General features: G+C 44.2%; 1 protein-coding gene across 1 annotated transcript; it reads left to right on the plus strand.

The window, feature by feature from the left end:
• Window positions 1–26285, plus strand: USP30 (ubiquitin specific peptidase 30). The gene is made up of 13 exons (XM_004429871.2): window positions 1–143; window positions 3363–3472; window positions 4567–4749; window positions 9318–9421; window positions 13619–13717; window positions 14301–14346; window positions 15737–15831; window positions 20405–20464; window positions 20969–21055; window positions 21671–21751; window positions 21846–22065; window positions 22897–23017; window positions 23837–26285. Exons 1-13 carry the CDS (start codon window positions 61–63, stop codon window positions 24099–24101), a joined length of 1554 nt encoding a protein of 517 aa, XP_004429928.1. The 5' UTR covers window positions 1–60; the 3' UTR covers window positions 24102–26285.

Genomic DNA, 26285 nt, shown 5'->3' on the forward strand with positions numbered 1-26285 from the left:
GGGCGGCGGCGGCGGCGGGGCGGCGGCGGCGGGGCGGCGGCGGCTTCCCGCGGGGCAGCGATGCTGAGCTCCCGGGCCGAGGCGGCGATGACCGCTGCCGACAGGGCCCTCCAGCGCTTCCTGCGGACCGGGGCGGCCGTCAGGTGAGCCGGGGGCGGGGCGGCGGGGAGGCCGGGAGCCCGGCCTGGGCCTGTGGCCGCTTCTCACCCCCGGGCCCGAGGGAGCGTTCTGGAGCCTTCTGCGTCCGGCAGGGATGGAGGCCCAGGCCCTGGGGCGGGAGGGGCGACGGGCCCCTGGGGCCTCCGGGTCCTCGGCAACGCCAGTTGTGTGTGCGCCCCCCGATTCTGTAGCGCCCCAAATTCTATCAGTGCCCCCCTCCCCGCCTGCCAGTGCCTCCTCCAATCCTGTCATTGTCCCCAGAACCTCCAGGGAGGCTTGTCAACGCCCCGAATTCTGTCAGTGCCCTTTGGACCTCTCAGTGCTTCGCAGGCCTCCCAGGACCCCGTAATCTTTCCAGGACACCCCAGTCCTTCTGGACTCCCCAGTCGTGTCTGCTCCTGGCCTGCCCGGGTTCCCCAGCCTTGCCAAGCTCCCCAGTCCTGCCGTGGTTCCCACAATCCTGTAAAGTGCCCGGGATCTGCTGCCCCCGCCCCTTTGTGAGGACCCCTGTGCCTGTCAGGCTCCCCCCTCTAGGGATGCTTTGTCCTGTATGGGTCCCCCATCTTATTAGTGACTCCTTATCTTGCGAGGGTCCCCAGACCAATCAGGACTCCTTAATCTGTTAAGGCCTCCAGTCCTGTTAAAGTCACTTATTCCTGCGAGGACCCTCAACAGTATGGGTCCCCCATCCTTTCTGGGCCTCTATCTCCCTTCTCTCATCCAGGCTTCAGAGCTGAGCACTGCGCCCCCATTACTGACCCTAAATGCCTGAGACCTGTTGCCCAGGTCGGCCTCCTTCCTCTGGAACTGGAGCAGGCCTGAAGAGCTTATGATCTCAGGGCTGGGCACCCTCAGTGCTATCCTGTCCAGTGCCCCATTCTGTAGGCAGGAAACAGGCCTGGAGACGGCCTGTCGGTGGTCCTACAGCTGACCTGCTAGCAGAGCTGGGGGAGCAGCTGGATCTTTCTCCCCAGGCCCCACTACTCTCTTTGTGTTGTCGTTGTGCAGAGGAATGGGGTTTCCAGAGTCACCACTTGCCCCTGGGTTTTTTGTGCGTGCCCTGCCGAGGACCTGGGTCAGTCCTCTCTCCCGTCCCTTCCACACTCTGTCCTTCAGTTTCCCTCGTGAGCTCTGTAGTTTTAAGCACCGACTTGGTAGCCCCACCAGGATGAATTCAGATCCACGTTGCCTCACTCACGCTGACCAAGTTAGCTGCGTCTCTTAGTTTCCTCATCTATAAAAATGGAGATGATAGTAGAACCTTTCTTTGTGGGATTGTTTTGAGGATGAGAAAAGATGATCACAGTGCCTGGCATAGAGTATGCACCCTTAAATGTCAGTGTTTGGTTAGGGGGTTTTAAAACACTTGTAAAGTGCTTTATAATTTCAATGATGGTCCTTTTTAACCTTTCCAGGCACCTTCGTGAATACACCTGTTACGTAAAAGTCAGCACAATGATGCATTAAGAAACTTCAGAATAACTTTCATGAATGAAACTGAGATGATAATACTTAATAATCATAACAGCTATCACTTATTAAGCTCTTACTATGCACCCTATGCATCAGCGCTTATTTAATCCTCACAACTCTGTGGCATAGGTCCCGTGATCGTCCCCATTGCACAGATGGGAAATCTGAGGCTTAGCAGGTGAACTGATGCCCTAGGGGATAGCAGAGCCAGAATTGAACCAGATTAATGCAGTTACACAGTCTATTGACTCTGTCTTGGGAGAACAAAGATTTGTTTGGAATTCAGTTATCAATTATGAATCATATCAGTTATGACTTTAGGGGAATGTTGGTTGTTGTAGACAGAGTTACTAGTACTAGTATTACCAGTGACTCTTCACTGAGTTAGTGTTGACTGAGCTGAGATCAAAATAATATTCACATGATCCAAACATTGGGATAACAGTATATTACACACACACACATATCTAACACATATGTACAGGTATATATTGCACATATATATACACACACATACATTGTTTGCCTTATTGGTGGAAATACAGAAATTTGTATAAAAATGGTGTTTTAAATAGCTAATGAGGGCCAGCCCTGTGCCTTAGCGGTTAAGTGCGCGTGCTCCGCTGCTGGTGGCCCGGGTTCGGATCCCAGGTGCGCACCGACTCACCACTTCTCCCGCCATGCTGAGGCCGCGTCCCACATACAGCAACTAGAAGGATGTGCAACTATGACATATAACTATCTACTGGGGCTTTGGGGGGAAAAAAAAAGGAGGAGGATTGACAATAGATGTTAGCTCAGAGCCGGTCTTCCTCAGCAAAAAGAGGAGGATTAGCATGGATGTTAGCTCAGGGCTGATCTTCCTCACACACACAAAAAATAATAATAAAATAAATAAATAAATAGCTAGTGAAATTTCTTCATTGTAGTAAAACAATAACTTCAGTGTTCAAGTCAAGCCTAAAATTAAGAAATCTTTAATAAATATTTAGATCTTTTATACTATTGTATGCCCCCTCCCCATTTAATAAGCTGAAAGAGAAATCCATTTTTATCTGTTTTCTCCAGTACCCAATCATCCAGTAAATATTATTGAGAATGTACTGTGTGCCAGGCATGACCTAGACACTTGCATATGTCATTGAGTGAAACAGACAAAGATCCCTGCCCTTGGGGACTTTACATTCCAGTGGAGGGAGACAGACAACAAATGTAGTGAATAAGTGGGTGTTCTGTTAAAAGGTAGTAGGTGCTATGGTAAAGAGAAAAAGCAGAACGGGGTCAAAGGGACGAGAAGTGCAGGTTCTAATAGTCTGTTCAGGGTAGGCCTTAGTGAGACTGGAGGTGAGGTAAGCCAAGCAGTGATCTGAGGGAAGAGCATTCCAGGCAGAGGGAGCAGCAGTGCAAAGGCCCTGAGGTGGGAGCATGGCTGGGGTGGCGACCAGGGTGGCAGCGGAGTGAGAGGCAGAGTAGGAGGAAGACCTTGGCTTCCCCTCTGAGTGTGATAGGACTTTTGGAAGGCTGTGCCCTGACTTAGGTTTTCAATCCTAGTGTCTAAATGTGCTGATTTTCAAGATAGCCTATACTGTGTATTACTTTAACTTGAAAGTTAGGTCTGTGGTGGGCCAGTGGGTTATTTTGACAAAATGTTATTTCTCTGTACCTATATCTGTATATACACATAGTGTGTTTGTGATGAGGGAAGACAGTAAACTTATTTTCTTTTTTAGATACAAAGTCATGAAGAACTGGGGTGTTATAGGTGGCATTGCCGCTGCTGTGGCAGCAGGAATATATGTTATTTGGGGTCCCATTACAGAAAGAAAGAAGCGTAGAAAAGGTAAGAATGAGGCCATTGTTTCATGGTCTGGAGACTTGACCCAAACCCTTATTATCCGAAAACAATACTAAAAGGAGAGGGCTTTTTTTGTTCTTTTGTATCTTCAATTTGTGAACAGTACTTTCTTTTAAACAGAAGGTAATTCAATGATTCATTATTTTATACTCTGCAGTAAAAAAGACTTATATTTTACCCCTCTAAAGTCTTGAGTTTGAGACGTGCTTTGTAATGAAAAATTTGGAGTGGCTTAATTGTCTGAGTGTTCTCATTAATGTGGCCCTTGTGATTTTCAGTAGTACAACTGGCTAATTGTGTGATGATCTGTGGTTTCACTGACTAGCTGCTAGTCACTAGTAAAAGTTTCAAGTTAGTTTCTTTAATACAAAAATCTATTTCCTTCTTTTTTTAAATGTCCCCTTTTGTAAATGTTACTCATACTGATTAAAATTCAGCAAAAACAAACAAAAAAGGGATAGATAATAGGAAAATGTTTATCCTTGTTAAATCTTGGGCTGGTTATGGTTGGGGTTCATTATATATCCTCTCTTCTTTTGTGCATGTTCGAGAACTTTAATAATAAAAAGCTTTTTTTAAAAAAAAAAATTTCAGCCAAAGAGAGAAGTATGACCGGTTTTGTTGACCTCTTCGCAGAAAGACTGATCAGAATTGCTGTAGTGGTGTCTTCACTGATTATAAGAACAAGATCATTGTCCTGGGGGGAACAACAGAACAATTGTTTTCTTCTGTTCTGAGAAACGTTGCTTTCTTATCAAAGGAGAGAGAGAGAAAGAGAGAGATGTTACTAAGTGTCTTTGTATATTTGATATCAACCAAGCGGTGCCAGACACCATGGTGGGTTTCAACAGTAGCACACGACAGGGACCTGTCCTTCTGTCGCTTACAGTCTCCCAAAGGGCAGTATTAGGACCAGGCCTCGGCGCGGCCAGAACGCCTGGCCCCTGGGTCTCTGTGGATAGGGACTTTTTCAGATTGGAATTTCCAGTTGAAGGCCACAGTGCGGCAGCTCTGGTCCTGAGTGGGAGAGAAAAAAGAGTTGGTCCGATGTGGCGTGCTGTTCCCTTCTCCCCCCACAGGGCTCGTGCCTGGCCTCGTCAACCTGGGGAACACCTGCTTCATGAACTCCTTGCTGCAGGGCTTGTCTGCCTGCCCCGCCTTCATCACGTGGCTGGAAGAGTTCACCGCGCAGTACGCCAGGGACGAGGCGGAGCCCCCCGCGCGCCAGTCTTTGTCCTTAACACTGCTGCGGCTCCTGAAAGGTATCTGGCCGGGGATTGTGTGCTTTCAAAGCAGCAGCCAGGTGGCAGGCGGAGGGCTGCCAGCCTTTGTGCAGAGAAAGATCATCAGGGAAAACACTCAGCACCCAATAGGTACATACAGGTAGTTTTCAATGTAGGAAGTGCTCTGGCTTCAGAAACATTGAAGTTTAAAAAAAAAGTATCTTAGCCGGGGAAATAAGACAATTTGCAAAGAGAAATAATACAAATTGTATTTAGATACAAAGTGTATCTAAGAAACTCGTGGATATTTACCTTGGCCATCGTCAAAGAGATATAAATAACAGAATTGTAAGGTGCCATTTTTTTGCCTGTCAGCAAAGATTGAAAGACAAATCCACAGTCCTGACCAGCTGTTGGATGGCGTGTTCATACACACTGGTGGTGGTGTAACTCAGGGCAGCTTTCTGGAAAGCAGTTTGGAACTACACAGTAATAGCTTGCAAGATACCCAGTACCATTCGACATAGTAATTCTGTGGACCATGATTTACATTAGCCTGAAAGGGAGTCCTAAGAGCAAACAAGGTTGAAAAGGGGTGAACACAAGCCCTCGAGCTTGGGGAGTCACAATATACGTGGGCTTGGTAAAGCTTTTAAGAAGTCACCCATCTAACTTCACTTTTAAACTACCTTTTTTGACTGTAGAACTATTTTTTCCCCCCACAACATCTGTTAACACCCCTGGGACATTCCACAGAACACGATTTGGGAAATGCTGTTCTATGCACAAAGATCTCCAACACCTAGTTATAATGGGGAAAAAAAGGAAGAATGTGGTTTTCAACAGTAGGATGGTTAAGCAATCGATGGAGTATTATACAGCCATTAAGAATCATCTTTATCAAGTGTTTTTTGTTTTTTTAATTTGGGAGAGGGTGTAGGCTATAATATTAAGTTTAAAAGAGCAGGATATGAAATATGATGTAATTTGACTTCAGCTAAGCAAAAACTTCCACAGATAAAGGCTGGACAGAAAAAGACCAAAATGTTAGCAGTGGCCATTTTGGTGTTGTGCAGTTGATGGTTTAAAAACCTTAAAAAACAAAGCTGTACTTCTGAAACTTTCAACAAGAATCATATATCACTCTCACAGTCAGAAAAAAATGGGATTTAAAAAGCACTCAGCTAATTATTGCTTCACTGACATATTTTCCCATGCAACCTCAGCTTGACAGAAATCTTTATGAAGCAAGTTCTGCTCTTCTGTGTAAGAGGCAATTTGAAAATAATTTCTTTTTTTGTGTGTGTGAGGAAGATCGGCCCTGAGCTAACATCTGCCAATCCTCCTCTTTTTGCTGAGGGAGACTGGCCCTGGGCTGACATCCGCGCCCATCTTCCTCCACTTTATATGGGACGCCGCCACAGCATGGCTTGACAAACGGTACATCGGTGCGCGCCCGGGATCCGAACCGGCAAACCCTGGGCTGCTGCAGTGGAGTGCGCGCACTTAACCGCTTGCGCCACCGGGCCAGCCCCTGAAAATAATTTCTTTTACTACCCTGTTCAAAAAAATGTTATTCCAGAGACAGTGTGAGAAGCTATGTCCCCACGGGTGCTGTAATGCAGGTTTCGGGGTTGTCCTAACTGTGACCCCAGCACCCCCCTCTCTTTCCACACGTGTGACCCGGTGCTGGGAACCAGAGCGGTCCTGGGCAGCTGCACCTCATCTCTCCGCTCTCTTCTCTGCTTCTGCTTTTCAATGGCTTTTATTTTGGTTTTCAGAAGTAATTTTTAATTATACAAGTAATGCATGAATAAATTCTCCTTGTAAAAAATTAAAGCATTACAGATAAGGCCGAAGTCCCCTTTATCACCACTCCAAGCCCGCTCCCTTCCTTCCTTCCTGAAAGTAAAATATAACTGTATCCTTCCAGACCATTGTCTGTGCCTTTAAATATGTTTCTAAGTACCCATAGAAATGATATATTGCATATGTTTTTTCCTAACCAAATTAAAAACAATGCATTGGAGAAATGTCCATGTCAGTACATGTAGCTCTACCTCCCTTCTTTTTTCTTTTTGTGAGTATTGGTCTTATGGATTTTGTCTTCTGAGAATTGCTTGCTCATATCCTTTGCCCATTTTTAAAAATTGTGGTAAAATATTCACAACATAAAATTTACCATCTTAACCGTTTTTAAGTATATAGTTCTGTAGCTTTAAGTACATTCACTTTGTTGTGCAACCATAACCACTCTTCATCTCCAGAACGTTTTCATCATCCCATATTAGGACTCTGTACCCATTAAACAACAGCTCCTCACTCTCTGCTGCCCCCAGCTCTTGGGAACCACTATTCTACTTTGTCTCTATGAATTTGACTGTTTACTTCAATTCCAAATACTATGGAATTGCTGGATCAAATGGTAATTCTGTTTAATTTTTTGAGGAACTGCTAGACTGTTTTCCATAGTGGCTGCACCATTTTCCATTCCCACCAGCAATGCACAAGGGTTCCAGTTTTCCATGTCCTCACCACACTTATTGTCGTCTTCTTTTTTTTGTGTGTGTGAGGAAGATCAGCCCTGAGCTAACATCCATGCTAATCCTCCTCTTTTTTCTGAGGAAGACCGGCTCTGAGCTAACGTATTACCAATCCTCCTCCTTTTTCTCCCCAAAGCCCCAGTAGATAGTTGTATGTCATAGTTGCACATCCTTCTAGTTGCTGTATGTGGGACGTGGCCTCAGCATGGCTGGAGAAGTGGTGCATCTGTGCGTGCCCGGGATCCGAATCCGGGCCGCCAGGAGCGGAGAGCGCGCACTTAACCGCTAAGCCACCAGGCCAGTCCCACTTATTGTCTTCTTGATGATAACCATCCTAATAGGTGTGAAGTGATATCTAATTGTGGTTTTACTTAGCATTTCCCTAATGATTAGTGATATTAAGCATCTTTCCATGTGTTTATTGGCCATTTGTATGTCTCTTTTTTGAGAAATGTCTGTTCAAGTCCTTTGTCCATTTTTGAATTGGGTTGTCTGTATTTTTGTTGTTGTTGAGTTGAGTTCTTTCTGTGTTCTGGATATCAGTCCCTTATCAGATATGTGATTTGCAAACCTCCTTCCCTTTTACAGTTGTGCAGTATCCATAGTATCGAGACACCCCAGTTTATCTAGCTGTTTGCTTCCAGGGCCGTGTTGTGATAAACAGGCACGTAGGGGTAGATCCTGACAAAGTCACATTGCTGGGTTGTAGGATATGAAAATTACTAGACATTGCCAAGTTGCCCCACAGCATTTTAGGCCAAATTGGGCTAAAGGGGACATTTCCCTTGAGAGGGAAAAAGTGAACAGAAGGGCTGCCTGAGGGGCACAGGAGGAAGAAGGAAGGTACTGTTCCTTTCCTATGGGCTCCCTTTGTTCTGGAGGGTAAATGTCTGACCTCAGGGTATATTTGCACTGGTAGGACGAGCCTTGGGACTTCATAGCACTGGCTGCCAGGGCTGCTGCTTCTCCACGGGTCACCACTCAGAGTTACCACCCACGTTCAGACAGGGGTGGGGGTGGCAGTGTTCAGAACCTCCAGGGTCAGAGTCTGAAGTATTCAGGAATCTCTCAAGTTCACTGGCTGCAAATCAAAGTGAAGAAACAGGCTGGCTTAGTTTATTGAACTTGCAGAAACTGCACTGAGATGGCAGGCCCTCTATTTTTATCTCCCACACTCTAGTGGTACTGGTCCAGTGTAGTATACTGGTCCATAATAATGTACTATAGAAACAGGATGGTCAAGATCAGGACTCAGCAAGCTATGGCCCCTGGGCCAAATCTGGCCCACCACCTGTTTTTGTAAATAAAGTTTTATTGAAACGTGACCATGCCCACTTATTTATGTATTGTCTGTGGGTGTTTTTGTGCTACACTGGCAGAGTTGAGTAGTTGCTTCCGAGACCCACAAAGCCTAAAATTTTTCCTGTCTGACCTTTTACAGAAAAAGGTTGCCAACTTCTGATCTAGATGTAATTATAATATAAATTCATAAGCCCATCAAAGTTTTATTTTTGTTTATTAGGCTCGATTCTACTTATGACTGAAAACTAAACCACTCAGCAGACCCATTCAGGCTGCCACATCCAGCTTGATGCTTCGCTGTGATAATTAGAAACTCAGATGCAAACAAATACAAGCGAAGGCCTTATGGCCGTGGAAAGAGTCCTGTGGAGGGGACTTAAGCACTGGGTGTGGGGTTGGCCTAGATGAGTGTTTAAGGGCCCTCCCACCCCCGAGAGTTGTGAGTTAAAGTCATTTTATTCAATAAGAATCTTGCAACAATAAATTTATATTGATGATGGTAATTCAAATATTTGAAAATCAATTACTTTGTTTAACTGCTGTAGCCTCATGAAAAATTACATTCATTTAACAAACACGAGTTGCCTACTAGCGTACTCAGCATTGGGTAAGGCTACCAAGAAGAATGTTGGAAGAGATGTAATTCAAGGTGGATTTTACAGTCCTTAAATTTTTTGCTTTGCTTTCTATGTTGTGCTGTGCAGATCTGCTGGTTAGTTGTTATACTGCTGTTAATAATGGTGTTGGCTTTTTTGTTTCCAGCTTTATCCTGCCAAGAAGTTACTGAGGATGAGGTCTTGGATGCAAGCTGCTTGTTGGATGTCTTAAGAATGTACAGGTGGCAGATCTCTTCATTTGAAGAACAGGTGAGCACAGCATTCAAAGCAGGCTGGCTTGGAGAATCCTTCCCCCTGATGAGTTGGGGCCTGAGCTGGCAGCGCTGGCTAAAGAACGGCTGCATTGCCACAGCGGGAAGAGTAAACGCCGGGTTGCCCTTGCAGTTGCCTGGCCTGAGTGTACATTTCCATGACGTTTCAGACAGCCTCAGTGTTCTGGGAGCAGATCGTGAACGTTATTCCTGCTCTCATGATCAGAGGAGATGGAAGGTTGGGCATAAACACACGGTTGCCAAAGAGGGAAAATCTTTTTAGTTCTTGAGTGACTTTGCATTTCAGTGGACGATAGGAACATCTGGGTCCTTTAGAGAGAGGCAGGTGGCTTCACCTTAGAGGCTCAGAGATTCAGGTGACACCCTTTTTTGAACTATACCTTCATTTTTAAAAAAAAATCAGTCTTCAGAGGCTGGCTTAAAGTGGCCCCAAACCTCTAGCGTCTGTCATAGGCAACCCCAGGGACTTATTCCAGCCCCTCCCACCCCCCTTTCCCACAACTGCAGCCTCACTGTCTTCTTTGGTGCTGGCACCTTCCTCCTCCCCAGACCGCTGTTACCGTCAGGGCTGAGGCTGAGGCTGAGAGAGTGAAGTTCTAGGGACAGAAAACTTAGCTTCCAGTGTGTCCTGGTGCATCCCGGCCGCATTTCCAGGAGGGCCCTGTCCGGCTTTGTGTTGGTTGGCTCTGCCTCCACCATCCAGACACTGGGTCAGAGAAATGGCAGACAGCCCTTGGGCTCCCAGAACTGTGCGGCTGAGTGAGACGCATTTAAAAGCTCTGGGAAAGTGAGGTGGGAAGGCTTTCCACCTCTTCTTATCTTAAAGATTCTCTCGTTTCCACTTTAATCTAGAGCCGTGTTTGTATTACTTTTTAAACATGATGTTGATGATATCTATACTGTCTTAAAATGCCTCTCGATTAATCCATTTATGTTTAAATGTTTTCCTTTTAGAAAATACTTTTTTAATCCTTCTCTGGTAACTGGAATTATTTAGCTGCATGTGACATTTCTCTGAACTGAGAGAGTGACTGAGATTTAGTCCTTAAGGACATCAGATACCTTTTTTAAGTCCTTCCCTTCTGTCAAGGACCCACTTAAGTCCCAGTTACTCCCTGGAAGTGTTCCTAACATCTTCATCCCCGAGCAGTCATGTAGTGCTATAGTGTGCATGGAGAAGAGATGAGCACGTCTGTCTGTTGGTCTCCCTCTTTGAAGGCACCTGGAGCCTCTAGCGTGAGGCAGTGTCCACGTCCTCATTTTTTGTGTGTGTGAGGAGGATTCTCCCTGAGCTAACATCTGCACCAGTCCATCTATTTTTGTATGTGGTTTGCCACCACAGCCTAGCTGATGAGTGGTGTAGGTCTGTGCCTGGATCCAAACCTGCGAACCCAGGCAGCCGAAGTGGAGCGTGCCAAACTTAACCACTAGGCCACGGGGCCAGCCCCGTCCATGGCTTCATTATTAGTGATCTGGTCGGTCACCAGCAGACTTCCACTGCTGACCACTTTTCAGTGTCTAAAGCTAGAGCGATGGGGGATGCATTGGGCTAAGTGCTTGCTTCTTGTGAATTATCTGATGTAATCCTCACAACAACCCTGTGAGGAGTTACTGTTATCATCCTCACTTTACAGATGAGGACACTGAGGTTCAGAGAAGTGAAGTGACTTGCCCAAAGTCACACAGCTGTTTACGTGGCAGAGCCAGGATTCAAGCCAGTCTGGCACTAAAGAGCATGCTCTTCAGCTCCACCCTCTTCTGCGATACTGTTCCTTTTCCAAGGCCAAGTAGTTACACAAGTAACGTTACACAAGTTATAAGTGTGAGGCTGACTGTGACTGAATAGGCTTTGGATCTGACTCCATCCTGTCTTGGGACTTTTCTGCCTGGTGAACCCCTGCTGGTGCTTCAAGGGTTGGCCCAGATGCCTTGTCTGTGAAGGCCTCCCAGGAGGAGCTGATCCTCCCTCAGGCTCCCGTGGCTCATTGGTCGTAACAGGGCTGTAGCATTGTGCTGCCAGATAATAGCTAGGCTGCCACATCTACCCTAGCTTGTGAGTCCCTCGAGGGCAAGAGCCTTGCCTTATTTTCCTTGAATCTCCATCACTCTCTTGCCGCTGTTCATAGCCTAGGAGGGCATTCATTTATACATGCAACAAGTATTTATTGACTGCAGCCTCAGGCACGCCCTGTTGAGGGCCTAGGGTTGTAGCAGCGAACATGACAGCAGGGTTCCTGCTCTCTTAGAGCTCACATTGTGGTGGGGGCTGCAGGATGAGAGAAGTGACAGGGGACTCCTTTCAATGGGGCAGGCTCTTCTGGGGACCTGAGGTTTTAGCTGAGGCCTGAAGTTTAAACGAAGTGAGGCCTGTGAAGCTCTGGGTGTAGGGTGTTCCAGACAGGAACAAAGCCGTGAGACGGCTATAAGGATGCGGTGTTTGGGGAATGGCAGAAAGGCCAGCATGGCTCGGGCCAGGGGCAGAGAGAGCAGTGGGGGAGGGGGTTGCAGAGCTTGGGAGGAAGCAGATTGTGCAGGGCATGGGAGGCCACAGCAGGAGCTGGGCTTCTGCTCCGTGTGCCGTGGGGAGCCACTAGAGGCTTTGAACAGGGGGCTGGTTTGATCTGATTGAGGTTTGAACAGGACTGTGCTGGTCACTGTGTATAGGAGGGACCGTAGAGGGGCGAGATGGAGGCAGAGAGGAAAGCTGGGAGGCTGTTGGCAGATATCCAGGCCGGGGATGGCACGGCTCAGGCTGGGGTTGAGGCAGGGGAGATGGAGGGTCCTCAGGGATTTGGGGTATAATTTGGAGGTCGAGCCTGCAGGACTGCTGCTGAAATGGCTTAGGTCAGGAAGGGTTGGTGAGGGCGGGTCTCCCTGAGGAGCTGCCGTTTCACCAGACACCTGGAGGATGAGAAAGAAGCGACCGTGTGGAGATCTGGGCACAGCTCCTGAGGCGAAGAGTGCGTGAAGGTCCCAGGCCCGGAGATGGGAATCAGCTTGGTGCATTCAAGGAGCACAAAGAGGCGGGGGCTGGGGCCTCGTAAGTGAGGGAGAGAGCTCCAGGGGCCAGGTCATGTCAGGCTTTGTAGGCCAGCTAGGAAGTGAAGGCCGTTGGAAGTTGAGTAAGCGGAAGAGTAATCTTATTTGCCTTTTAAAAGATCACTCTGGTGACCGTGTGGAGGGAGGCTGAGAGTGGAATCCAAGAGTGTGTGAGGCCTAGCACCATCAGAGAGAGAGGGAGCGGTGGCTTTGGCGTTTGGGAGAGGGGCATTTGAGCTGATCCTTAACGAGTGCACCCCCGCCGTCTGATGCAGCACTTCCACGTCTGGATATATACCCCAAAGAATTGAAAGCAGGAACTCGAGCAGATGTTTGTACAGCCGTGTTCACAGCAGCATTGTTTGCAACAGACAGAAGGTAGAAGTAACCTGAGTCCACAACAGATGAATGGATCAACAAAATGTCATATGTCTGTGTGTGTGTGTGCAGCCTTAAGAAGGAAGAAGATTCTGACACACACTACATCATGGATGAACCCTGAAGACATTATGCTAAGTGAAATGAGCCAGTCACGAAAGGACAAATACTGTACGATTCCACTTATATGAGGTTCCTAGAGTAGTCAAATTCTTAAAGACAGAAAGTAAGATGGTGGTTGCCAGGGGCTGGGGGAGGGGGAAGGGGGAGTTAGTGTTTAATGGGGACAGAGTGTCAGTTTGGGCAGTTGCAAAGTTGTGGAACTGGATAGTGCTGATGGCTGCACACAATGTGAGTGTACTTAACGCTAGAGAACTGGACACTTAAAACTGGTTAAAGTGGTCAATTTCATCTTATGTGTATTTTACTGCAATTAGAAAAGAGGCAAAGTAGTCAGGTGCAGTGGAGGTCAGGGCCATCTCCATAAAGCTAAAACAGGCTCAGGACAGCTGGTGTGGAGGCAACCCACCCAACTTTCTTTCCTCCTCTCTCCCCTTGGGCCTCTCAGTTGAGGGTCTTTCTTGTGAAAATGTCTAGGGTGTAACTGTTTCTGTGTAATGAGCTGGGCCTTGAGAAGATGGAAAGCAAACTCTGCCCACATTAGGCACAGGGGTCTGTCTGATGGTCTGCACGGGGGTGGTTCTGATGCTGCCCTGCCTTCTCGGGCCTCTCTGAAGAATGCTTTGCCCTTTGGCAGGATGCTCACGAATTATTCCATGTCATTACCTCGTCGTTGGAGGATGAGCGGGACCGCCAGCCCCGGGTCACACATTTGTTTGATGTGCATTCCCTGGAGGTAAACCATTAATATTTTCAATATTTAATGGGATTTGTGCATATTTAACAGGTATAGGAACAGAAGTATAAATCTTTGTACAACTTTAAACTCAAAAGTAAGATTCAGTAAAAATCAGGAGTGGGAGTGGGGCTGGGGGAGAGTCTTACCCTGCAAACTTTGCAGTTGGTGACGAGTTAGGGATGTCAGGTCTCTAAAATGATGCGTTGCGGTAATTTGTGTTGGCTCTGAGGAAGAAAGAATGTACTTTTTCCCTCTGTTTCATACAGAAGAACAAGGAGCCATAGGAGTGCTAAATGAATCCTCATTTTCCTGGAACAGTATAAATGTCAGGGGGTTGATAAAAGTTAATTGATAAGGGGGGGGGAATATTCCAGAGAGGAAATGTGTTTCTGTTCATTTGATGAAGGAATAGGTACAGTCACCCACGGGAGAGGGTAATGAAGTCTACTTGTAGAGACCTTTGTTTAAGTTGATTTTGAATGGTGCGATCAGCACAGGAACCGTAAGATGTAGGAGTGGGATGAGGGGGATGAAGGGGTGGCAGTGGGGTTTTCAGTCTGTTCCTTTCTCCTTCCTGCAGCAACAGTCAGAAACCACTCCCAAACTCATCGCCTGCCGCACAAGAGGTACTCGTTTTCACTGAGCCGTAACACGGAAGATGGGCGCTTGTGAGATATCACAATAACTTGGTTTATCTTTAAAAGAAATTGTTTTTCTGGTGACACCCATTCCTGCTTGAACCATGTGTACTTGCAAAGGAACTTGTGTTTTGGAAACAGCTTTAAATTGTTGCCTGGGTGACCATCTTGAATTGTTCCCTCACATTCTAGCCCTGCTCAATTTCCTCTAAACAGACTTATTTCTACTTCAAACAGGGATTCCTTTTACCTTCTTGGATTGATCCTGTGAGGAACTTAATAAGCTGGAACTGTCATGTCCTCAGCATTTCCACTTTGGCCAACTTTTACTGCAAATTATCTCGGTCCTCTTTAGAAAGAAATCATTGTTTTCTTAAGACTTAAACTGAAAAAAAAGACAACGTATCAATTTCTTTGTGTATTAGTAGTAATAAGAACTGTTATCTTGAGCCAGCCCTGGTGGCCTAGCAGTTAAAGTTTGGCACGCTCCGCTTTGGCAGCCTGGGTTCAGTTCCCAAGCGTGGACCTACACCACTTGTCTGTCAGTAGCCATGCTGTGGCACCAGCTCACATAGAAGAACTAGAAGAACTTACAACTATATACAACTATCTACTGGGGCTTTGTGGGGGAAGAAAAAAGGAGGAAGATTGGTAAAGATGTTAGCGTAGGACAAATCTTCCCCTGCAGGAAAACAAAAACCAAAAAACCCTGTTATCTTTAGAGCCCATACCGTCTGCCAGGCACTATAATATCTCATTTAAGCGTCACAACAACTCTATGAAGTTGATGGCAGTGGGGATAATGGGATAATAATTATCTCCATTTCCCGCAAACTGAGGCTTGCAGAGATGAAGTGACTTCCTGGGTCACATAGCTAATAAGAAGCAAAGCCAGGACTGAGCCCAGGGACGCCTGACACTAGAGCCTGTGTTTCTAACCAGTATACCACACTGTGTTTATTCCACTAACCCCCATCCTATCCAAAGAAAATCCCAGTTTTTCGGAGCTTGCTTATTCTGATGATTTCAAAAGTTTATCTCACTTTGTGGAATATTCACCCATGGTATTCTTCTTTTGACATCTCAGACGTTTTAAGCATGTGTTTGTAAAACGATGTTACTAAACACGGGTTCCTGTCTTAAATGTAGCTGTGCCCATTGTACAAAAACCATATTTAAGGACCTGTGTAAATTCCTGTGTGAAGGGAATGGGCTGTCTTTTTTTTGGAAGTCAATAAGGAAAGCTATTTCAATTTACTTTTCAGGAACATTTTTTTCTGAAGAGGGAGTTTCTACCACATACTAAAAAGGAGGGTGAATTTTGAGGTTGGTGCCAAAAGGCTCAAGTTGGCATATCAAAGGATGTTTTATATTCCAGGGTCACCTTATCCTATGTCCAATCACTGGAAGTCTCAGCACCCTTTTCATGGAAGACTTACTAGTAATATGGTCTGCAAACACTGTGAACACCAGGTAAATACGCTACCAGCACTTGGTATTTTCTGGTGATGTTTCTTTTAAGTTAAGATTCATGAAGGATCTAGAGAGTGTGGACGGACACTGCTGTATGGCGTTTGTGATTGCCTGGGCTCTGTACACTTAGTGGACTGACTGCTCCCTTTGGTCAGTGCTGACATGTCAGTTGATCCTCAGATGGCATCTTCTGCACCAAGAGCAGCAGATCCATTGTGAATTGGCAGGATTTCGAGTCCTAAGGTTGGGTCTCTACTCATGGTATACACAGCAGATTCTAGGGCTGGTTTTCTGTTTTGTTTTGTTTTTGCTTTTGAGGTTTTAAAATAATTTTTTATTATGGAAAATTTCCAACATTTCCAACAACAATACAAATATAGAGAATTGTGCAACTGTTAACTGCAATCAATTTTAGAATATTTTCATCACCCCCCCCCGCCATCCCTCTTCTTTCTTATTACCAAATAATATTCCATTGTATGGATATACCACATTTTGTTTATCCATTCATCAGTTGATGGACATTTGGGTTGTTTCCATTTTTGGCTGTTATGAATAATGCTGCTATGAACATTTATGTGCAAGTTTTTGTGTGGATGTATGTTTTCATTTCTCTTGGGTATGTACCTAACAATAGAATTGCTAGTTCATGTGGTAACTCTGTATTTAGCCTTTTGAGGAACTGCCAGATTGTTTTCCAAAGGGCTGTACATTTTTCATTTCTATCAGCAGTGAATGAGGGTTCCAATTTTTCTGCATCCTCACCAACACTTGTTATCTGACTTTTTAGTTTTAGCCATCCTAGTGTGTGTGAAGTGGTATCTCATTGTGGTTTTAATTGGCATTACCCTGATGACTAATGATGATGAATCTTTTTTTTAAATAAGGTCCATATATTACAAGTCATTGATATATCTTAAATATCTTTTAATCTATAAATGCTTTTGTAAATGGAATTCTAAAATTATTTTCCAATGGTTTGCCACTAGTATATAGAAATACTATTGTTTGTATATTGACCTTATATCTTGGATCTTACAAAAATTCACTTACTGGTTCTAGAAGTCTTGTTGTGTATTCTTTAGAATTTTCCTGTATGTAAACAATCATGTTATCTGTGAATAGAAAAGTTTTGCTTCTTCATTTCCAATCTTTATGCCTTTTATTTATTTTTCTTGCCTTATTACCCTGGCTAGGACCGCCAGTACAAAGATGAATACGAGTGGTGATAGCAGACATCTTTGCCTTGTTTCAAATCTTAAGAAGCAAGTATTTTGTGTTTCCTAATTATGATATTAGCTTTGGGTTTTAGTATGCCCCTTCTGTCACACTGAGAAAGTTCTATTCCCAGTTTGCTGAGAGTTCTTATCATGCTTGAATTTTGTCATGCTTTTTTGCATATATGAGATGATCATATTTTTTCTTTTATTTTGTTAATATGGTGAATTGCAGTGATTGACTTTTCTTTCTTTCTTTTTTTTTTTATTTTTCCTAATGTTAAGCTAGCCTTATGTTTCTGGGATAAACTCTACTTTATTGTGATGTATTATTCTTTTTATTTATTACTGGATTTGATCTGCTAATATTTTCTAAAGGATACTAGTGTCTGTATTTATGAGGAATATTGGTCTTATAGTTTTCTTGTAATGTTTTTGTCAGGTTTTGTGATAAAGATTACACTAGCCTCATAAGATAAGCTGGGAAGTGTGCCGTCCTTCTCTGTTTCCTGAAGGACTTTGGTTAATATTGGTATTGTTTTTTCCCTAAATGTTTGCTAGAACTTACCTGTTTCTTTTTCTTTCTTTAGTTCTATTTTTGCTGAATTTCTTCTGAGACTGCTATTAGCACATACACGCATATTAATTATGATGAGTTGACTTATATTCTCATAATAAAATGTCACTCTGTCTCTGGTAAGACTTCTTGTCTTGAAGTCTATTTTGTCTGATTAGTTTCCATCTAACTAGTGTTCCTATGGTATATCTCTTTCTGTTCTCTTATTTTTGACTTATCTTTGTCTTTGTATTTAAAGTGTGGCTTTTGTAGACAGCATATAATTGGGTCTTGCTTTTTTATGCAGCATGACAATCTGCCTTTTAATTGGCGTGTTTAGTCCATTTACGTTTAATGTAAGTATTTTATATCGTTGGATTTTGGTCTGCTGTTTTACCATTTGTTTTCTATTTGTCTCATAGATTTGTTGTTCCTCTGTTCCTTCTTTCTTCCCTTTTTTGGGTTAATTGAATGCTTTTTAGTATTTGTTATAATTGCTCTGTTGGCTTTTTAGCTATACTTTTTTACATTTGTTTGTGTGTGTGAGTACATCATGCAGTTTTAACTTATGGTCTGTTTAGAGTTAATATCGTACTCCTTTGTGTAAAATATAAGAACCTTACAAAAGTGTAGTTCTGTTACCCCATCCTTTGTGCTAGGTTTGTCATATATATTACATCTACATACATTATAACCCCCACGATACTGTCATAATTTTTGCTTTAAACAGTTATATGTGTTTAGAAGAAATTAAAATAAAAAAATTTTGTATTTGCCATTTTCAGTGTTCTTCAGTCCTTTCTGTAGACCCAAGTCCATTTGATTTTTTTTCCCTTCAGCCTAAGAAGATTCCTTTAACATATCTTGCAGATCTATTGGCAACAAATTCACTTCAGTTTTATTTATATGAAAATGTTTTTGTTTTGCCTTTTTTTAAAGAATTGTCTTGCTGGATATAGAATTTTGAGTTGACAGTGTTGCTGTTGTTTTGTTTTAGTTTGCTTTATTTTAAATTCATCACTTCAAGGCATTGTTCTCTTGTCTTCTGGCCTCCATTTTTTCTAATGCAAAGTTAGCATCACTTGTATCATTCTTCTGTATGTAGAGTGTCATTTGTTTCTCTGGCTGAGTACAAGATTTTCCTCTTTATTGTTGGGTTCCAGCACTTTGTCCTTGCTGTGCATAGGTATGGTTTTCTTTGTATTTGCTAGAAGTTTGCTGAATTTCTTAAATCTCTGCACTTATGTTTTTCACCAGGTTTGTACTTTTTTCGCCATTATTTTTTCAAAAAATTTTATGCCCCATTCTCTACTTGTCAGTCTACTTGATATTGTCCCACAAGTCATTGAGGCTTGGTTCATTTTTCTTCAACCTCTTTCCTTCATGTCCTTCAAATTAGATAATTTCTGTTGACTTGTCTTCAAGTTCACTGTTTCTCTTCTCCATCTTCAATCTCTGTTTGCTTCTCTGGTGAATTTTTCATTTTAGTTACTGTTCTTCTTAGTTGTATAATTTCCATTTGGTTCCTTGTTGTTTCCATTTCTCTGCTGAGATTCTCCATTTGTCCTGCGCTAGAACTAAATGGCTGTATCTTCCTTTGTGTCCTGAGCATATTTATAATAGTTAGACCTATAAAAGGCCCTCGTGCTAATTTCACCATCCAGGGCATCTCCATTTCCCTTCACAAATGGGTCACATTTTCTTCTTTCTTTGTATTGTATGTCTAGTATTTTTTATTGCATATTTAACATTGTAGTAGAGACTTTGGATTCTGTTACATTTCTCTGAAAAATAATGATTTCTGTTCTGACAGGCAGTTAATTTGGCTCAAACTCCAAACTTTGTCCTCTGTCCACTGGGCAGCAAGATCTCTGCTCAGGTTTTCCAGCTTCCAGCTGCTGCTTTTCACCAGGTCCCCGTGTCTGTGTGTCTCAGGGGTCAGCCGGGATTGGGCAGGGTTGATGCATTGATTTGGGGGTGCATCCTCTTGATGGGAAAGAGGGAAATGCCCTTTTTGGATCTCCCCAGCCTCTGTACCCACCCTGAACTCTGTCCTCTGATACCTCAATCCTGTAAGACTGTTGCTTTTTGCCACCCAACACTGAACTCCATAGATGGGGGAGTACCCTCAGGCAGAAAGCCACACATGCAGACCTCGCCCAGGCAGTTCCTGCTTTGCAAGAATCGACTTCTTTTCCATTTCTGCCTGCTTTTGGTAGCTCTCCAGTCATTTAAATAGTTTTGTTTTGTTTTAGTCCACATTTTATCATTGAGATCTCAAGGAGAGTTAGCTGCTCTACCATCACCAAAGGTGGCAACTCTTGCCCTATTTTATCATCTGTTTTTTTGCTATTAATAATGTAACAAGTTCATCTTTCCACATGATCATGCGTTCTTCTACTACACTACTTTTAATGTGGTATTCCATTCTGTGGGCATGATATAATGTATTTAGTCATTCCCTAGAAATTTCAACTATTCATATTTTACTGTTATAAATAATGTTGGTGGACATCCTTGAGTTATGTCCATGGTTATTTCCTTAGGATAAAATCCCCAAATTTCTGGGTCAGGTATGTTATCTTATAGTTTTTCCAAGCTATCCTTTAGTGTTATTGTACCTCTTCTGTTTACAAAGTTGTTTTTAATAGAATTTGCTTCTAGGTAAGTACGTTATGTTTCATTATGTTAATGTTGGGCATCTAAATATTAAATTGGTTCATAGGTGTGTATCTTCCCGTCTGTAAAGCTTTGAATTGAACCCAAGTCCTTTCTGGATTTTCTGCACTGTTTGTTTCAGAGTCCTGTTCGATTTGATACCTTTGATAGCCTTTCACTGAGTATCCCAGCTGCCACGTGGGTATGTACTGATCTGTGGTTTATCTTGGCTCTGTTTTGGTCACATTTAAATCTGAAAGGCTTTGAGGCATTTTGTGTAGCTACTACGCATTACTCAGGCAGGTGGTTGGTTGAACCTGTCTCCTGTGTTAGTTTTAATCTGTGGTACCATGGCCCAATTTGGGAGGAGAAAAGGGTGGACGGTTTTTCTCTTGCTGCAGAAATTTTGGCTTTTTTGAATTCACAAATGCACGTTAATCTCAAATTCAAAGATATCTAAAACAGTGTGAAAGTCCATAATTTTCTGCAGTGTTATGTCCTCATTCCCTTGAGTCTGTCTGTAATAGCAAGTTTAGGGTGCTTTGAGCTCCCTCTTTGTTCAGGAAACATCCTGTTGTGTCTGTGAAGCTTTATTGCCTACATAGGCAAAATTAAAGCTCTGGGATTCACATTGCCATCTGTTAACAGTTTCAGTATATCTGTCCTTTGAATTATAATAATGAATTTTCTTCTTCTCGTGCTGTAGGGTCATCCATTGACCCTGGACCACTGCCTTCACCACTTCATCTCATCAGAATCAGTGCGGGATGTTGTATGTGACAACTGTACGAAGGTATGCCTTGAACCCCAAGTGTCATCTCCCCAGCTGGCCCATGTGTCTTGATACAGTGCCTCTTACACCATTGGCCCCGAGCTCTTCTGACTATGCCCAGAGGATCTTTTTAGCCACAGCCATTTCTACCTAACTTTGTTAGAAAATTGGTAGCCCAGGGACCAGATCTCTTTCCCAATGAGTTTTGTTTCATCCACAAAATATTTAGAAATTTGAATGCCATGCTTGAGATGGGACATGCCCTCTCCAATTTGCTAGTCCCCTCCATTCCCACCTTACCTACACTGCCTGTCTGACTCCCCTAAGCAATTTAATTGAGTCCTCTGAATTAGGAGGAACCGTGTGGAACAGAGCTTTTGAAGACACAGAACACAGTAGATGACATGCCAGTGTCAGAGTTGCAGTGTTGCTTCTCCATCTCTCTTGCCTTCACTGTCACTGTCACTTAATGACTACAACAGTGAAAACAACTCACAGATAACCGGGCAGTGGAGTCCTTCCACAGGTAGAAGTCAAGTGCCAGTTGAACACAGGTCTGACACCAGCCTGACCTGCAGCTCTCCACAGATGTCCTGTTTCAAGAATTTCTGCAGAGAGATGTTTCTTTTATTTCAGATTGAAGCCAAAGGGACGTTGAATGCGGAGAAGGTGGAACGCCAGAGGACCACTTTCGTTAAACAGTTAAAACTAGGGAAGGTGAGCACACACCACCCACCTCGTTGGCTTTGCTTTCGAGGCCTCCCTGTGTGGCTCCTGACACTCGGCCCTTTCCGGTTCCTCTCCCCCACAGCTCCCCCAGTGCTTGTGCATCCACCTCCAGAGGCTGAGCTGGTCCAGCCACGGCACGCCCCTGAAGCGGCATGAGCACGTGCAGTTTAACGAATTCCTGATGATGGACGTCTACAAGTATCACCTCCTTGGACACAAGCCTGGTCAGCACGGCCCTAAACTGAAGGAGAACCCGGGGCCTGCGTTGGAACTGCAGGACGGGCCGGCAGCCCCCAAATCAGGTGTGTGCCCAAGGAGCCGGGGCAGCAGACCCCGCAGCACAGAGAAATGACACTGGCATCCCCACCTTCTGGGCCCGCATGCGGTGAGGGCGGAGCATACAATGTTTGCTTAAATTCTTGAGAACAGCAGGATTGGGGGTGGGAGAAGGAAGATTTCTTAAAAGAGGCTAGGGGCCGGCCTGGTGGCGTGGCAGTTAAGTGTGCGCTCTGCTTCAGTGGCCCGGGGTTCACAGGTTCAGATCCTGGGCGTGGACCTACGCACTGCTTATCAAGACATGCTGTGGCGGCGTCCCATATAAAGTAGAGGAAGATGGGCACGGATGTTAGCCCAGGGCCAATCTTCCTCACCAAAAAAAAAAAAAGAGGAGGATTGGCATCAGATGTTAGCTCAGGGCTAATCTTCCTCACAAAAAAAAAAAAAGGTTAAAATTTTATAGTCATGAATGTATAGTTTTAGAAACTATATTACAGATGAAAAAATATAAGAAGGAAAGCTTAAAATTGCAGTCTTCCTGGGCCGGCCCTGTGGCTTAGTGGTTAAGTGCGCGCGCTCCGCTACTGGCGGCCCAGGTTCGGATCCCAGGCGCTCACTGACGCACCGCTTCTCCGGCCATGCTGAGGCCGAGTCCCACGTGCAGCAACTAGAAGGATGTGCAACTATGACATACAACTATCTACTGGGGCTTTGGGGGAAAAAAAAAACACAAAATGAAATATTTGTTTTTTCTTTGTAGCATTATTAGGGAGTTAAATTTCAAGGTAATCAAAACCTGTTTTACTTACCCAAAGCCACTGCTAATTTTAATTGCCTCGGGCCTTTTTCTCTTGCAGTTCTAAATCAGCCTGGGGGCCCCAAAACACAAATGTTTATGAATGGCGCCTGCTCCCCATCTTTACTGCCTACACTGCCAACCCCGGTGCCCTTCCCCCTCCCAGTGGGTCCTGACTGCAGGTGAGCTGTCTTTAGAAGCACCTTCTGCATTCATTGTAGGCTGCTGTTTCTCTTGGTGTCCAAAATTAGCTTTCTACAGAAATGAATAAAAATGTAGATTAATTTTTTTCTTTCATTTTAAGGTAGAATTTCACTATTACACATTCCCCCATTTGTTTTCATCCAGAATGGAAATTGCTTTTTTAAAAATAAGAATTATAAAATTTAAATATATGTATGAATGTATGTATGAAGTATAACAAAGAAAATTTTAAGTTTCTTGGGATACCACCAAGAGATCACCAGTTAAATCTTTAAGGTTGGGGCCAGCCCGGTGGTGCAGCGGTTAAGTGCACACACTCTGCTTCGGCAGCCCGGGGTTCGCAGGTTCGGATCCCGGGCACGCACTGATGCACCACTTGTTAAGCCACGCTGTGGCGGCGTCCCATATAAAGTAGAGGAAGATGGGCATGGATGTTAGCCCAGGGCTAATCTTCCTCAGCAAAAAGAGGAGGGTTAGCATCAGATGTTAACTCAGGGCTAGTCCTCCTCACAAAAAAAAAAAATCTTTAAGGTCTTCCACTCTGTAAAGTTGTGACTGTATGTGTACATACACACAATATCATAGACACACAATTTACATATACTCATAGAGTGGACATCTCACCGTGCCAGTTAATACAGGTCTGTATTTCAGTGGTTGTATAGTGTTCAGTTGTATGAATGTGCCATTGTATCAGTTCCCATCATTGAACACCTAGGATTCTTTTCCTTTTTGTTTTGGCCTATAAACCTCCTTCGTCATATTTGTGAACCACTGGCACTTGTTCCTCCGTTCAGCTCCTCCACGTACCTCTTCCGGCTGATGGCAGTTGTCGTCCACCATGGAGACATGCACTCTGGACACTTCGTGACTTACCGCCGATCCCCACCTTCAGGCAAGAACCCTCTCTCCACCAGCAACCAGTGGCTGTGGATTTCTGATGACACGGTCCGCAAGGCTAGCCTGCAGGAGGTCCTGTCCTCCAGTGCGTACCTGCTGTTCTACGAGCGTGTTCTGTCCAGGATGCAGCAGCAGAGTCAGGAGTACAAGTCTGAAGAATGACCCGGCCCAGAGCTAGAGCTGATAGCACTGTCCACACTGGCCAGGAAAAAGGCAAAGGCAGACTGTATGTGTGTGTGCACGTGCCTGCGCATGTGTGTAAGCAGCCCCACTAGAGTCCCGTAGCCTTCTGGTGTGTTCTAAGAGCAGGCTCCACATGAGAGCCAGTGGCCCCAATTCAAACCAAATCAGGCTCCCCGAACAGCTCTGCTAGTACGTCTGCTGGACGGTGTCATGTTGGGAAGGCGTTCATTATGTCTCGAGCGTCTTTTTACTCACCTGGTATCGGTAATTAAAAGAAATCAGATTCCAGAAGCCACCTTTTTTATATTCTAACATGTTAGGTGTTCTCAAAGGGGAGTTAACTTTGTCTGATCCTCTGATGTTTCAGCATAGATCTTTTATTTTTAATAAGCAGACCCATAAAAATGGTTGATAAGAATTAGTGAAATTATTAAAGGCAACAATTTAGAAGAAAAGTGCCTTTCACTTTTGATTGCTTTTGTAGCACGTCCATTCTGGAAAATATACCTTATTTAAGAGTCATATAAACAATTTTTGAAAAGCTCTATATTTTCCAAGTTACTCAGTGGATAGCAGAACAGTTCCAGATGTCTAAAGAACAGCTGCCTTCCCTTTTGTATGTCTTTTTCTAATCTTTCAATTCTTTCTATGTAGTGAAAGTTCATCTGCCAAATCTGCCCCTTGGGGAAGCTCCTTCCCCACTTTGTCAGTTACGCGTGCACCACTTCACTTTTTAGTGCTAGACTAAGAGATGTGATTCCAGTACACTGAAACTGTGAATAGCCAGAACTGAGCAGCATCCGTGCGACACCTACGACTCCTCCGCTCTGTAGAAAACCCTTTCTTACACGGAGACCCGCTGCAGACAGTTAGCCTCATCTATTTATTTATTGCCCATGCAGAGCTCCTAAGGTGTACAGGTGGAGCAGGGGCCGTGTAACAAGACAGTCCCCGTCTTGAACCGAGAGCTGGAGTTGGAAGTGAGGGCGCTGACCATGGGGCTGCAGTCTCTCTGGACCTCAGTTTCCTCATCTGGAAAGTGAAGGGTTAGATTCAGTGACCATCAAAGTCCAGCCCTTTCCACAAGGAGAAGTTTTTCATTTTTTTTTAAACATAGAAGTACAGCTGACATCTAGTACTGCCATTTTGTTATAGGTCCATATTCTAAATGTATTCGTTTCCAGTAGCCTAATACAAAAAGACTACACGGAGCATTCTCGTCCCTCTTCAGTTAAGTCTCATGAATGCCGCCCAGGGCCGCAGGAATTTTGATGACACAGAAGTATCTATGTTTTAGCTCGATTTTTTAAATTTAAAAACATAAAAGGATACCAAATTCAAACTGACTCTTTAGAGATAAGATTTGGAATCAGACCTACCCAAAAGATGGACAAAGATGAAGCTCAGAACCGTGCTTTCTCTGGTGGAGGTGAGCTGGCAGACACTTCTAGGCAATGCCTTGGTGTCAACTAAAAGTGCAGCACGCCCAGGTGGTCACCATGCCGCTGGGCCTGGCCTGCATCCTGAGGACTCGTAACTCACACTACCCATAGAACATGCTGTGAAGGTTCTCCAGGCCACGGACACGAGGGCGAAAGGAGCAGCTGGAAGGTCTGAGGGGCCCACTGCTGACGTCCCTTCCTGATTGCCTGCCTCTGGTGTTGACATGAGCGCACCTGACTTACCTGCGTCTGGTGGAACAAGTGCCCAGTTGTCTGACCTTAAACTGATTGCAAAGTTGTAGCTGTGAGGAAGTACTGTTGCGCCACGGCTTACTCTGAAATCTGCCATGAAAGAGCAATGTTGGGCACGAAAGGGGCTAATCCTTTGAACATTTAGTTGTAATCAGATCTTTGGTCAGAGGCCAGGGTTTGAGCCCAGGTTGTAAATGTGAATGATATCTGTGCAAAGTCTCTTACCTGACTTAAAGCTGACTCACTCATTTTATAAATTATTAGGCATTAGTAGCAACCAAATAATCTTATTTTTAGTTTTAAGTTATTTATAAAGTAGCATCTTTTTGCAAAACCTTAAGTTCAACTAGTAGTTTATGCCATAACCACTGCTGATTTATGTATTTGCTAAAGGTACCTTTTGTATCTGCTGTGTATTATAGCAATAAAAATCATTTTTTAGGAAAAAAAAGAATACTCGCTGGTATTC

Source organism: Ceratotherium simum, chromosome 35, assembly GCF_057802395.1.
Source record: "Ceratotherium simum simum isolate JZ-2026a chromosome 35, ASM5780239v1, whole genome shotgun sequence".
NCBI lineage: Eukaryota > Metazoa > Chordata > Mammalia > Perissodactyla > Rhinocerotidae > Ceratotherium > Ceratotherium simum.

What these genes read in the sequence shown, in the direction of transcription:
- USP30 (XM_004429871.2), top strand. Translation starts at nt 61, where the DNA reads ATGCTGAGCTCCCGGGCCGAGGCGGCGATGACCGCTGCCGACAGGGCC. An exon ending in TCTCTTCATTTGAAGAACAG is followed by an intron (nt 9,422 to 13,618) that starts GTGAGCACAGCA and finishes GCCCTTTGGCAG; the next exon opens with GATGCTCACGAATTATTCCA. An exon ending in CATCGCCTGCCGCACAAGAG is followed by an intron (nt 14,347 to 15,736) that starts GTACTCGTTTTC and finishes TTTATATTCCAG; the next exon opens with GGTCACCTTATCCTATGTCC.